At 46.0% G+C, this 14,968-nt stretch overlaps 1 protein-coding gene across 1 annotated transcript in view; it reads right to left on the reverse strand.

The window, feature by feature from the left end:
* Positions 1-312: 312 nt before the first annotated feature.
* Positions 313-14,968, reverse strand: part of PRPF6 (pre-mRNA processing factor 6) — a 30,076-nt gene continuing 15,420 nt past the window's right edge. The window contains exons 11-21 of the mRNA XM_035122786.3: positions 13,476-13,694; positions 12,583-12,705; positions 11,780-11,901; positions 10,742-10,880; positions 8,933-9,052; positions 8,044-8,220; positions 7,303-7,436; positions 7,111-7,202; positions 5,137-5,251; positions 2,656-2,782; positions 313-1,903 (exon numbers count right to left, since the gene is read on the reverse strand). Coding sequence (XP_034978677.2) covers positions 1,751-1,903; positions 2,656-2,782; positions 5,137-5,251; positions 7,111-7,202; positions 7,303-7,436; positions 8,044-8,220; positions 8,933-9,052; positions 10,742-10,880; positions 11,780-11,901; positions 12,583-12,705; positions 13,476-13,694 — 1,521 coding nt within the window. The 3' untranslated portion in view covers positions 313-1,750. The remainder of the gene's footprint in view (positions 1,904-2,655; positions 2,783-5,136; positions 5,252-7,110; positions 7,203-7,302; positions 7,437-8,043; positions 8,221-8,932; positions 9,053-10,741; positions 10,881-11,779; positions 11,902-12,582; positions 12,706-13,475; positions 13,695-14,968) is intronic.

The following is a 14,968-nucleotide window of genomic DNA, read 5'->3' on the forward strand; positions in this document are numbered from 1 at the left end:
CTCCCATCTGAAAGGCATGACATGGGCTACTCCTGCTGTGTTGTCAAGTGACGTCTCTCCCCGCCTGGTGCCTTCCATGGTTGGGGGTGACGCACGTTCCAGTCCGAAACATCTCGAGGGCAAGGCATTGGAAAAAGGCTAGTCTACTGAATGTCTGAACATCCATGCCCCCTTCCCCCCATTTAGGGGGTCTACCACTTTAGAGGTTTTCCTATAGTTAACCCTCTGCCTCTACCCCCACCTACGTTTTTTGGTCAACTCCAAACAACCGCACTCATCTCTCACACGCAGTAAAGATCGGAGTCAAAAAAGTATCACAAAACGAAACAGGATTGTATTTTACAGCTTCTTACTATGTACAACCATCATTGGTTCATGTTCTTTTAAAAAAAAAACCAACCAAGGTTTCATCCAGAAACACTCAAGATATAATATCTTAACACAGAAGACGTTTTAGGGAAAGAAAAGTGTCAGGGATGCTGGGTTGTTTCATCTGGGGATGGGAAAGCTTTGGTGTGTTGTCGTGGGAGGGACTCAAGCAAGGAGTCAAGCTGGGATTTATTTATTTTTAAAAAAATCCATCTACACGAAAAAAGACTTTCATCCAGGGCAGCCACACACGTCCATCACTGGGACAAATTTATGCAAGTTCCAGTGAAATGAATGGGAGGTTCACACGAACCTGTTGGGACAATTGTGTTGCACCCATTCATTTCACTGGGGTGTTTGCAGGTGACATTCCTGCTGGGCTTTGTGTACAACCCACAGACCTCGCCGACCCACCTCTGTCCTCCCAAAAAGCCGCCTCTTCTGTTTGACACGGAAAAGGGTTCCCTTCTTGCTTTTCCAGCCTTATGCCACCGACTTCTATGGTTAAGCATGTGGACTGCAAAGTCTATTTTCAACTGCTGTTCTACTCCTGTGATACCTTTCCTCTTAAGAAAGATGACATGTCTTAATTCCGGAGAGAATAGTCTCTCTACCTTAATGTAGCTAAAGGCATTTTGTTGAGGTTCTGTCCTAACCCCACTGAGCTCCAAACGGGTCTCATCCTGAAGTCAACCTTTTCAACTTTTGCCTTTCAACTGCCACCTGTGGGTCTTTGAGCAATCGTTGCCTTTCAGGCCTCAATGGGGTCACATCTACGCAGCAAACCTGAATTGGTTTCAACATCATAGCTTCCCACACAAGAAGTTCTGAAAACTCCGGAAAAGGTCTTCGGCTTTCCTTGAAGATCCCTAACATTCTCTGTCAGAGAGAATCCCCCTTGTGGAACACCAGGACAGCTAAACTCATTTGAAAACGGGTTATATTTCACTGTTTGTGTTCCGCAGGCTGCCATGCCCTAAACAGCTAGGAGTCACTTTCATCGAGGACACAATAAGACAAACTGAGTACTGGAAAACTAAAAAGGCTCAGTTGCTTTTCAGAGGTAACGCACCAGGTGGAGTCCAGGCAGAGTGAAATAAAATGCTTGCCAGCTGACAGGCCAAGGTTCCCACTATTCATGCTTCAGGATGGCTAAGATAGTAAATAATGCTCTCTCCCTACACAATAGTTATTTTGCTCATTAAGAAGCGCTTGGGGGAGGGATTGGCTTTCCTTTTAAAGCTGACCAGGGAAAAGTGTCACCCCCTTTTCTCTGCCCTCCAGACTCCTTCCAGGAGCCATAGCCTGAGGGGATGACGTCCAAGGTGTGGAAGCCAAGCCAAGAGGTTACGGTGTGGCTCAACAAAGCCTCCTCTCTCCTCTAGAAAGTGTTCTTTATCTTGGCCGCCACCAGCACCAGGATCTCCCCAATCTTGCTCTGCCAGTTGCTGGTGTCCTTGGAGACCTCACACCACAGCTCTCCATGGCGCGGCTCTGCGTTTTCACAACGCTTCCTCACGTCCTCTTGCTGCTCCTGCAGGGAGAAAACAGCAGAGGAGTCAGCTTTAACCATTTACGTCCAAAAGGATCCCCAAGAACAGTGCAATTCTGGATATCTTTACTCAGAAATGAAGTCCCACTGCACTCAGTGAGGCTCACTCACCAGAATGTGCATTTAGGACTGCAGCTTAGAAAGAAACACAAGTTTCTTGCTAAACTCTGCCCTATTATGTGGTTTCAGTTTCACTGAGCTGAGAAGGCCAACCCACCCCTCTCTAAGAATTCCACAGTCCTCAGTCATGTGCATTCAGTTGCTGAAATGATTAGCAGTGTTGGGGCCAATGGAAAAGCTCACCGTTGCAAAGGGGATCCTCTGAGATCTGCCCAAGGAGTTGTGGAATCACAGGCTGGGAGTACTGCACCCTGCTTCCACGTTTGAAGTAGCAGGTACATTGCCCAGCACTTCCTTTTTTTAAAAAGGCATTTGCCAGAGAACTGCTGAAGCACTTGAAAGGAAGAGAGTTACATCCATCAAGAAGTGCTCTTTTGAGAAAGGCAGGCCCTATCCAAGGGGAGAGATGTGGAGCAGGTGAAGGAACTCCCGTGAGATCCTTGCTCACCCTCCACAGAAGATCACTGAAGCTCCTTCCCAAGAAACGTGGAATGCTGCTCAGCCTCAGCTTTTGCAGACTTGGAAATGGAAAGCAGCAGGAAACTGAGGTGCCCCAAATCAGCAAAATCTCCTCAGCGGGTCCATTTAAAGATTGGCAGATCCCTTCAAGTTACCTCTGTGCCATGTTGAAGCTCGAATTTGTAGAAGAAAGCCCAGGCGTCCCCCAGGTCAGAATCTATCTTCACTGTCCGATGGAACCACTCACGAGCCTTGGTTATTTTACGTTCACTCCAGAACAACCTATGAAGGAAAGAGAGTTAGGAAGGAGATGAACTGGGGAGACCAGCAACACCTTTCTGATAACACATTTTGCATCGGGGCATTTGCCTTGACCAGTATCTAGTCACACAGCCTATGCAGAGGAAACAACTTTTGGGATGCTCTTCAGAATATTATATTGGCCTTTGCAAGGAGATAAAATGCAAATGCTAAGCTGCCTTTTAAAAGATGAGTCGCTCCAGGGAAGGCAGTAAATCATCTCTAGCCAAGCCAGAATGGACCCTCTTTAGTTTATTTGTGCAGTGCTCATCCACCCTGCAGCACTCCATTCAACACCTGCACAGCAGTCCCATAAACAAGGGATAGAGAAGCAGTGACCCTCCAAATACTGCCGGGACCCAATATTCATCAGCCACAGCCAGCATGGCCAAAGCTGACGGTAGCTGAAAGCCCAGCGATACTAGGAGGGCGATAGGTCCCGCAACTCTGCCACAAACACACAAACAGACCTAACTCGGCTTGCTGCCAACAAGCAAGGGGATTAGGAAATGGAAGACTTTTTTAGATTGCTGATCGAACGAACGATGGGCACAGTGCCGCAGAAGTGGTTCCTGTGCATGCCCGGTGGAAATGAATGGGAGCTGCGTCAAGAGACATGCTTGGTGGACTGTGTACAATGCTGAAGTTTGCAACCAAATTAGATCCCCTTCTCCAACAGAGCACAGCTGTTAACTACGGAAAATCCACCTGGGAAGCAGCCAGCCGAAGACTTGGAGCGCAGCTGTGGAGGGAGAACTAAGGGCTATGCTTAATTCCAGAGCTTTTCTGCCTGCACGTTCTAAAAATCTGCTTGTGCACTTTTAGGATTTGTCCCCCAATGAACCAGCTGCACTGGCTTTTGTTTTGTTGTGACAGGGGTCAATTTATGCACATCAAAAGACAGGCTCAGTCAAGACCAACAAATCTCATTTGCTGCGATTTGATAGAAAGGTTGCCTGGAAAGCTGAGCTGCATGATAGAGGAAAGAAACACTACCTGCAAGATTCACATCTGATGCTCTTGAAAGTCATTTGCAAGCCCATTGATTATTATGGGTTGCACCATATCACAAGGCAGGGACACAGGTCACTAGGGCAATGAAACGTTGCTTAGATGACCAGCAAAAGCTAGGTGGTTTTTATGGACTCTTCGTTTACCTACCCATTTGTCTTGGAGTTTAGAGTCTCCAAGCCAAGCATTCCAGTGGTTTTGAAAATTTCTATCTCCATTCGTGCAATTTTCTAACCTTTTGCTATCTTTAATCCATCTGCCCTGGGATTTTTTTAAGTTAACAAAGTGGTGTGTGTGTGTGTGTGGAATCATTTCAAAGATACATTTTATGTACAGCCAAGTAAACCTTGAACAAATTAGTAGTGCTGATCGGGTCATGTACTAAACAACCCCATTCCTGAGTGTCTGTAGCAGAACTCGAGCAAACTGCAGGCGGTTTTGAGGGGCAAATGCTGCAGTCCCATGGGGCAATGCTGGCCAGGCCTGTTGGGTCTGTACAGGGAGAGCATGCTAGAGCACAGCCAATGCTCCCTAGTGCCATTTACAGGGGAATATCAGGAGGGCAAGCTGCCTTTGTTAGAAGACTGTGTCCACCTCTACTCATGTTCCATTCGAGGAAAACTCCAATGTTCTCAGAACACAGTTTCAAAGCGGCTGCAGTACTTGATAATGGCTGACAAATGGGCTAAAAGCATTCCTGTGCAGACAAGCCTACCTTAGACAGCTGGGGCAATTTTAACCTGTTTTAATATTTAAACTTTTGCACATTTTCAAGGAGGGTTGTGAATTTACTGTCTTATCTCTTTGTAAATCACTTCAATTGTGGGTTGTTGTTGTTTTTACAATCAAACAGTGTATAAATTTTATGGAATTAAGTAAGTAAGTAAATAAGCCAATGTCAGCCACTCCAGCCTATGCATCAAAATCAAATCATATGCAGTTTGCTCCAACTTATTAAAAGCTGCTCAAGCTGGAGATAGGAAGATCCGGGATTTGTACAATGCTTACTGGTTGTTTTTAACACAACACATAATTTTTGTAATTTACCACAAGTCTTTAAAAATGGGAAATGTTTTTTTTTCCTGAAATTGGGAGTATGAAAGGAAAAGGAGGCAAGGGGAAAGAAGAGCTGTGCAGAGCATATTCCCACTGTTCCTAACTTCATGCAACTTCTTAATTGCTCAGCCTTTAATCAAAGTCCACCGGGGGGGGGGGGGACCTGATCATCCTGAACTACTTAGGATTCCAGATAATGTACCAGACCTTTCTTATCCAAAGAAGGCTTTATAAACCCTGCAAGTCAGATTGCAGACACCGTTACTCACTTGGCCACAGCCAGGAGGACGTGGGGGTCGTGCTCACATTTCTTCAAAGCGTCCACACTCTTGGTCTTCCTTTGGGGTCTTGCCTCTAGGAAGATTGCTTCCGACCATAGGATCCCTAAAAGTCAAAGAAGGTTGAAATCGGACCGGATAACAGACAATGGCAAGTTGCTACCGCTCGCTCACAGCAGGTATTATAACCTCCAAGCCAGGAGGCTCCCACAAAAAAAAGACTCCACCGTTTTAATTTAGGCAGTTTTGCATACATTTGCTGCCAGCAGATGCTCGGTACTTCTGCATCTCTCTGAAGACTAAAACCTCTGCAGATGCTAATACTGGCAACACAAACAGAAGGGATTAGATCAGGCATCCCCAAACTGCGGCCCTCCAGATGTTTTGGCCTACAACTCCCATGATCCCTAGCTAACAGGACCAGTGGTCAGGGAAGATGGGAATTGTAGTCCAAAACATCTGGAGGGCCGAAGTTTGGGGATGCCTGGATTAGATTGCTGAGATCCCCAAACTGAACAGTGTGTTTCTGAATGGTGCTTCTCACCTGTCCCTTTTGCATGTCCCTGCTCAGCAGCAACCTCGCCAGGTGGAGTGGAGCTGAAATGTTAGCTTGCCAGTAGGTGAACCGCTGTTGCTTACTGGGGAGGGGAGGTTGGGAAGGTGATGGGGAGGTTGGTGTGATGCAAGCACACTGGAACAGCAAATGCAACACTCAAGCACTGCGCTGACCTCCACACCAGCTCATTCCCCCAGATAAGCAACAGTGACCCTTTGTACCTGCCAGGAAGCTAGCATAGCAGCTCTGCACCACCTGGTGGGGTTGGGCTGAGGGGGAAATATCCCATGTGGGCTGGGAGGGGCTTGGTTTGTGCTGAGGTCACCACCCCATCTGGGTAGCTAGGATGAGCTCAAGCAGCACACCTGAATCTTGCAAAGGAGACCTACACAGATGTGTTTTCACGACTGTGTTTTGAAGCAGGCACAGGCAAACTCGGCCCTCCAGATATTTTGAGACTACAATTCCTATCATCCCTGACCAATGGTCCTGTTAGCTAGGGATGATGGGAGTTGGAGTCCCAAAACATCTGGAGGGCCGAGTTTGCCTATGCCTGTTTTAAAGGGCTTCATATCCTACATCTGCAACCAACTCAACCTCCCCAAATCAGCCCCTTCCTTCATTTAATTACTACGTAGATAAAAAAGAAACATTTTAAACATCCCAGTGATTACTACAAAAGAACTTTTTTTTCCATCGCTGCATTCATTTCTCAACATTCAAGAAATAAGCCCCAGTGGGCTGAACTGACCGTTTTCAATCTCTTTATTTGCTTAGTATCAAAGGAGGGCCCTCTCTCCATAGGAGGAGGTTTGGCATGGAAGATAAGCGTTAAGGTTGCTCTGGGCTCTTTTGGTGTGGGCAAGCCAGCCATTCATTAGGACCACACATAGAGAATTTTAACTGCCACAGATAGACCCAAACAAAGCCTCTCTCAAGCATCAGCTCTCATCTCTTCAGAGATAAGCAAACAAGACTGAGTACAAGCCTCCAGAGGGAGATGTGTCAGGAAACTGAAACATGCACCATCTGGTAGACGTCTGATGAGTTTCGAAGGAGAATGAGGCCTACATAGACTGGGGCTTAGTGGACCAGAAAGAGGCATGGCAATGTCGAAGTTCAAACCCATGGATTGCCCAATAGCTATTTGCATTGAGAGAATAACCGCAGATCCTTCTCACACTGTATGGTTGTCCCTAATGGCCAGGACAGGGAAAAGGAAAAACTGCAGACAGGTGTCATGTGAGGGGGGCTCACACAGTACAAAGGGTGGGCACATTGAGGTTGCTTTAGAAGAGGCGTGCCAGCTAGCCTAAAGTTGTGATGCTAATTGAGAGGGTTGTGTTTCTAAAAGAACTCAAAGGTTAAGCAAAGGCCAACACACGAAAGAGAAATGACCCCTCCGTCACCTGAGTTGGGACACTCTTGTAGAGCCTTGGCCATCAGCGTATTGGCGATGTTCTTCAGTCCAGCTCTGTATTCTAATCGCACAGATTCCAACCTGCAGGAGGGAAGAGCCCCACGTTTCAAGAGGTTACAAAAGCTGCAGGAGATTTCTAAGAAATGAAAGACGCGAAATATCCGTAGGTTCTCTTGCTCACCACAGGTCTTGGTTCTTTGGATTCTTCAAGCGAGACTTCTCCAAGATGGCTCTGGCTCGGGTGAGCTGGCCGACCTTCTCCTCCAGCCTGGACAACAGCAGCCAAAGGGGTATGGAACCGGGGCACTTCTTCAGCTGTTTGGAAGGGAATAAAGCCTTACTCAAGAGGCCACGACTGCGGACACAACTGCAGTCACAGACACTTCGGTTGCTGAAAAGACCTGTGGCTACAAACCGCAAGTATTTATTGGATTGGACTCTTTTCATTGCAGGCGGAATTATTTCTGCACCATCATGGAATGGGGGTGCGGGAAACAAGAATTTATTTGTCCTTAGAAAACTGTTCCCGTTAACAAGTCTGAGCTGGGCACATCTTTAGAGAGCCTGGTTTATTGATCAGGTACTTAAGAGCAGCCTCGCTAGTCAGTCACTTTCCTGGAACGACTCATTAATCGTCACGGACAAAATCTGTCCAAGCCAAACAGTAACGCAAAGGCATGCAAGAATACTGGGGTGGGAGTGAGAGAAGAACTGCTGATGTGTCTGATAAAATGTTGACACTGACTGCAAGGTTGATGCAGTGGCTGCAATGGTCTGAGCCAGGAGCCTGACCTCTGCTGCTCCTGTTTGGCTTTCCACAGGGACGCTCAACTGCAGAGGCTACTGCAGGAGCGTTCCATCTTCTCCCCAAGGAATAAGGAGGAGGCAGGGAGGAGGAAAAGGAAGCAGGTTGTGCCCTTACCCCTTGGTTATAGGCATCTCGGGCTTTTTCTATCAGTTCCTCCTGCTCCTCTATTTGCCCTTTCATCATCCACAGTTTAGGGAAGTCTTCGTAGTGCTTCAGCGCTTCCTCGCAGAGCTCCTGAGCTGCAGCAATGTTCCCAAGAACCCACTCGAGTTTGACAGACTTCATGAAGACCTAAGAGGATGGAGGGGAAGAGAGAGAGAGATCATCTCAAAGACTGTCACAGCCAGACCACACGTATTCCAGTCCAAACGCACCCACAGCTTGCGAGAGCTATCATGCCCCATGAAGAAGTTTTTGTACTGTTGTTTGGCTGCTCATTTCAACCAATTTAATCGAGTTTCTACTGGGCAACGAACCCTCGGGAAGCAAGATGTTTAAAAAATTAAAAGGCAATTCAAGCAAAACCATTGAAAAGACCCAGACTGTAACTGGTCCCATGTCTAAGTGGCAGAGCAGCTGCTTCCCCTTGCCAAAGGTCCCAGGCTCAGTCCCCAGCATCTCCAGTTGAAAGACTTTAACGATGAAGGATTGGAAAAGACCCTTTTGCTCAAACCATCACCATTAGACTAGACAAGAGAAATGAGTCCAGTTCTGTAAAGGCAGTTTCATACATTCACTGGGGGCTGGGTGGTGGTGGTTTCAATAATAATAATAATAATAATAATAATAATAATAATAATAATAATTTATTATTTATACCCCGCCCATCTGGCTGGGTTTCCCCAGCCACTCTGGGCGGCTTCCAACAGAAAAATAAAATAAAATAATCTATTAAACATTAAAAGCCTCCCTAAACAGGGCTACCTTCGGATGTCTTCTAAAAATCTGGTAGCTGTTTTTCTCTTTGACATCTGATGGGACATTCAACGCTGAAATAGCTTACCCTGGCTGTTGGGGCGCTGCTACGAGCCTTGGCCAACAATCTCCTTGCTCTTTCATATTCGTTATTTTCAGATTCCAACTTCACAGCAGCCAGCCAAATCTCTTCGCTGTTTGGGTTGGCCTGGATAACGACAACAGAAGGGCAGACAAATATATGTAAAGGAAAGCAGTGGTGGGCGTTAAAAGGATGTTGCTTGCTTCTTCCGACATCCACCAGCCCTGTTCTTGCTCTATTCCATTAGAGGTAGCACTTCATATTATTCACAGAGTGTGGTGCATGAAAGCCGAATGCTACAGAGTCCTGTTGGCAGTTCAGGAGTCAGATACCACCTTCTGATTTCCTCAGTGGAAGCTGCCAATGGATCTCTGATGGATCAGCTACAGTGCTGAAATGGTACACGCACCAAACACAGGGTTTGTTTATTTATTTCTCATGCCAATATCCTACCACTCCTCCGTGTGTGTGTGAGAGAGAGAGAGAGGGGGGGGGAGAGAAATGTGGGGCACTACACACACACACAAACATTTATATAAAAATTAAGAAACATGTTAATTTTCCAAATAATGATTTGCAAAACATGCAGGCCTCATCAAGGAAACACACAGTCATCGACGCATGACTCTCCGTTTGATGGCCCCACCCAACTTACATCACTTTTGTTTCAATTGGGACAAGACAGTGATGCCAACCTCCTCTTTCCAATGGGAGCAGCGGAGGCAGCTGTGGACTTGCCTTGTCTGACCATGCCAGCAACAAAGCAAACCCTCTTTTTTTCACACTTCCTTTGGGTTCCTTCCTTGGGAACCTCAAATCGAGGTGCTGCTGGTTTAGTTAGGCACTTTCCCTCCAGGCAAAATTCTTTTAAACAACTGCTTTTAAACAAGCAAATGACTACTCAGAAATATTTGTCTGCCAATCCTGAGAATTCATTAACACACTCAAAACAGAGCTCTTCAAGTAAAATAATCCAGCTGGCAGTTTTCCTATGAGGAGCAGAGTATAAAATATGTTCACTACTGGCTTGTGATCACCAGCTTCTGGCACAGAAAACCCCACAAGATCCAGGCTCAGTCTCCTGATGTGGTGGCCTTTGTCACGGTAGGAGAGAGCAGTGGGCAGGTGCAACTTCTAATAGTGCAAACAAGTTCATCGAGATGTACAGGCAGCACTGGTGCAGACCTGAAAACAGCCACTTGCTTGGTGTTGACCTTTTGGCAAGGCTACCTTCATCCCTGTAATGTTGCAGGAAATGCTAAAACATGGTAGCACTCTGCAGACTCCCCAGAGGCCCCCCTGCTGCCAACATGATAATCTGTTAGGTATCAAGCATTTTTCATTCCCCCAGAGTTTTTAATGCATTTTTTATTTTTATTTATTGTATCTTTATCTCATTTTTCTAAACCACTCTGCATGCTCCACTGAAGGGTGATATATAAATCTTTAGAATTCAACTGTTTCTTGCAAAAAAAACGGTCACTGAGGAAGGCTGCTGCTCAGTGCTGAAGCACTTGTGATAAAGATTAAGCAATATGCTTAATCTTTTATCCAAATTTCCAAGAGACTTAGTGGAAAGACCAAAATATTGGGTAAAGAAAAGTCAGGATATTACAGCCAACATTTTATTTAAATATGAAGGGCACATAGTGGATTGATTCTGGTGATCAAGAAATTCCAGCTATGGGATTCCGCTACATTTCATTGCCATGGAACAAAATACAATCCCTCAACACAGAGAGTGCTTCTTGCTTGTAACATCACGTCTTGTCCCCATGGTAATGGACACAGCCATGCAAAGAGACGCGCACTCACCTGGAAAGCCAAAGCCAGGATACTCCTGGCGGCAGGGACGTCTCCAGCAAGCCATTTCGATTTGGCTCCCATGAGCCAGAGGACTTCGGCTTTGGGGCAGTGAGCCACGGCCCTCTGCAGGAGAGCCTCCAAGGATTCCCTGCGGGGACGAATGAGAGCACCAGTGACCCAGAATGCTGAGCTCCGCGTATTGTCAGCCAGTATAAGCCATTGCTACCGTCACAAGAGCCCAGAGCCATAACCTTTCCTCACTTATTTAATCAAGGAGGCTGTAGGAAAAGCTGTACCACGACACAAACCGCTGCCCACTTAAAACTACAAAATCAGCTTCTGGAAAACACTCTCCAATGTGGTTCATTACATAAGTGGAGAAGGTGAGTAATAAGAAGCAGAGCAAGGGTAGCTTGCATATTCCAGAAGATACGCTGTTAATAAGCATCTTTCAAGCAGTCTACTAAATGTATTATGGATCACAGTAACCAATACTTTTTTAAAAAAATGAATCCTATGAGAAGGATCATGGAAGGATATTCAGAGAGCTTCTTCCTTAAATAGGATAGGCCTATCTACAAAAGGGACCCAGGTGGCGCTGTGGTTAAACCACTGAGCCTAGGACTTGCTGATCAGAAGGTCGGCGGTTCGAATCCCTGTGACGGGGTGAGCTCCCGTTGCTTGGTCCCAGCTCCTGCCAACCTAGCAGTTCGAAAGCACGTCAAAATGCAAGTAGATAAATAGGAACCGCTACAGCGGGAAGGTAAACGGCGTTTCCATGTGCTGCTCTGGTTCTTCAGAAGCGGCTTTGTCATGCTGGCCACATGACCTGGAAGCTGTACGCCGGCTCCCTTGGCCAATAATGCGAGATGAGTGCGCAACCCCAGAGTCGGTCACGACTGGACCTAATGGTCAGGGGTCCCTTTACCTTTTTATCTACAAAAGGGGTTTCCCCTCCAGGATGCAACAGGTGAAAGCAAACACACACCCTGCAAAAGTAACTATCATGATGAGCTGGGATCATGCAGAACCAAGAATGTGACATACCTGGTTCCATGATTCTTTTCGAAATAGGCTGCTCGCAACCACACACTTTTCTTGCTGGGGAAGACTTGTAAGGCGTAGGCATAGATTGCCCGGGCACACTCAAGTGCATTGTGAGCGACGCACTGTGGGAACACAAGAACACAAAACTATTGGGGCTTCTGCAACAAAGAGCAAAGTTGGTCAACATTTATGGATTTGTCTTTTCATGACTTTTGTGTGTGCATACTCAAAAGGGATTTCTGTGTATTAGTTTCTCTTTCAACCAGATGATTCTAGAATGGTAAAGAGGGTTGATTTCCCCCCACCTTGTCAGTGTGTGCATGTGTGTGGATTCCGGTCCAGTTTAAGAATTCAGAGTGATCATGGATCACTCTGATCAGGCTGATCATTGTCCAGGATAACTGCCCCAGACTAAGAAGCAGTATCACGTTGCAATTTGCCCTAAAATTGGATGCAATAGCCACAATGCAAAACACACACGAGAAACGAGTGAGAACGTAGCAAATCTCCTCTTTACAAGGGCTTCACGGAGGGGCATGTAGTCCCAACTCAAGTTGCTTTTTTGGAATCCAGACACTTTGGAATCTGTTATGATGAGGCAGTCGATGCTGTACTCAAAATAGGTTTTGAGAGAGTATGCATAACCAAAGAGCCCTCTAGGTTAAGAAATAAGAAACATTTCTTAAACATATTCACACCAGGTTACGCAGTCAAGTTCCACAAAATGCAGCTGTGGACCAGAGCTTTTGCACACATCAGAACACCAGGGTTAGCAAACTTTTGCACTTGGGATCTGAACTTACACTGTCGGCATCTTCCATCCAGGTGTGCTTCCGGTCCTCTTCCTCAATCCCGATCCCAATCACGGCTCTCATGATTGCCTGGCACGTCGCCACGCTCCCAGCTTTATCACACTCCTCGGCATCCTAGAAGCAACATCACTACAATTCATGCCGGGCAAGGGAAATTCGGGACTTGACAGTGAAGCAAGAGTCAGTTTTTATAGTATTGTATCTTGAAAAGTTTAAATAAAAAATATTTTTAAAAATACGATAAATCCTGCTGTATTCAATGGGGCTTCCTTCCCAGGTAAGTGTAGATAGGATTAAAGCCTATTTATTTATTTTAAAAATCTACCTCTCGTCTTCCACTGCACTCCTTGTATCTCACCACAATTACTCCTGGTAAACATCTGGGATTTCTCCTGCCTTTTTTCCCACTCTATCCATCTTTGGCAGATGCCAGTCTGGAATACCTTAAGGGCCGACACATTTATTCCTGTCTGAGCTTTCGTAGACAAAATGGGACACACTCAGACCCATGGTGAGATCTTCTGAATGTCCCTTGAGCTATACCCATAGCATCCACCTTGAGCACATGTTACAGTGAAAAACGAGGTCATTCTTAAATAGGGTTTCCAAAGAGACAATCCCAAGCAGTACAGTGGTACCTTGATTTAAGTACCCTATTTAAGAATTTAAGAATTGGTTCTGGGGAGCCATTTGCTTAAACGGAGCGGCGATAGCGCGTGTGTGTGAAGCGCCGATAGAGCGCTTCTGCGTATGCGCGAACAACGCAAATTGCTTCTGCACATGCGCACGCTGCGGAACCTGGAAGTAAACAATTCCGGGTCCGTGGAGTACTCAAACTGAAAGTACTCAAACCGCAGCAGATGTAAACCAAGGTATGACTGTACCTGAATCCACTGCTCTCGGTTTATTTCCACCCCGTTAGCCCTTAACGAGGTGATGGCTCGGTCAATGATCTTCTCCACCATCTGAGTGTTCCCGTTGGCCTCCTCAAGTTTGGCAGCTGTGATCCAGATGTGCCTGTCCGTCGGAATGTTCTCACGGGCCTTGTTCAAGACTTTGCGGGCGTTCTCGTATGTTTCCAGCCTCGCTAGGGCAAGCCACAGCTGTATTGCAAGGGCAAAAAGGATTGTCATTAAGGCAACAGAACTTATCACCATGCAGATGTAACAGCAGTTGATTCTCCAAAGTCTGTTCTTTCTCTCTCCCCCTTTTAAAAAAATAAATAATGGATGACAAGTGTCATGATAATCGGTACATGAATTATAGAATAGGAATTGTAGAGTAGACAACTTTGGTTCCTTGGTTCTGTAACCATGCATGCTGGGAGAGAGCAAGGCATACTGGGCTTCTAAAAACACCAGTCTGTACCTTCTCCACTCCCTTCCATATAGCTGTCTATAGGGAATGTGTTATGGCAGGCATCCCCAAACTGCGGCCCTCCAGATGTTTTGGCCTACAACTCCCATGACCCCTACCTAAGAGGACCAGTGGTCAGGGATGATGGGAATTGTAGTCCAAAACATCTGGAGGGCCGAAGTTTGGGGATGCCTGTGTTAGGGAATGTGTTAATTGCCTCTGGTTGTAAAAAGGGTCCCAAGTGTTATCTATTGCCCGGATTTACATCCGAATGGTCTGGCTTGTGGCATGTAATGGGAGGAGGACAATAGATCAAGAAACTCTCTTTCACCTGAGAGTCTGCTTTCCATCAATTAGGCTGGGAAGAATAGGGGAGTCGCCCTTAGATATTCCAATATCCAATTAAGGTACCTAACTTCTGACAGCTGAGAGTTATGCCTCACACCTAAGATCATTGGTGGGTGCTAATTGTTGTAATATTTTCATTGGTTTAATTCCGGAACCCCTTGTGGGGTATTTTGGGATAAATAGGGGACCTCCAAGAACAGAACTTTGCACTTTGCCAACCTGCCGGAGCCTATGAAGCTGTGAGAAGGAGGGGGCCGTGGGCCTTGTCTGCCTGAAACCTTGCAACATGATACAGTACAGTACTATCTACTGACATATGTATTTTAGTTAGATCAATTGTATGCTTTTGTTATTATTTTCTATGCTTGTAACTTTCTTAAGAAATGTGCACCATTATTTTAATTTTTATATTTTAAATAAATCCTGGAAAAGGAATATCGTTGGATCTTATGTGCTTTGTCTAGGGGGGAGAACTGGTTCAGTCCCTTAAGCCATTTGGTCGCTTACCGCTTTTAAAGTCTGGTGCCACAGTAATAGTGGACCAGGGTTGTGTACTACACTTTGGGAAGTTAAACCTTCCATGGGCTGCACAAGAGTGGGCCTGGGTTTCAGTTACAGAAAACCAAACCACTTGAATTTCTGTCTGCTTCTTAAAGAGGAGACTAGGAGCCTT

The sequence above is a fragment of the Zootoca vivipara genome, chromosome 7 (genome assembly GCF_965207765.1).
Source record: "Zootoca vivipara chromosome 7, rZooViv2.hap1.1, whole genome shotgun sequence".
NCBI lineage: Eukaryota > Metazoa > Chordata > Lepidosauria > Squamata > Lacertidae > Zootoca > Zootoca vivipara.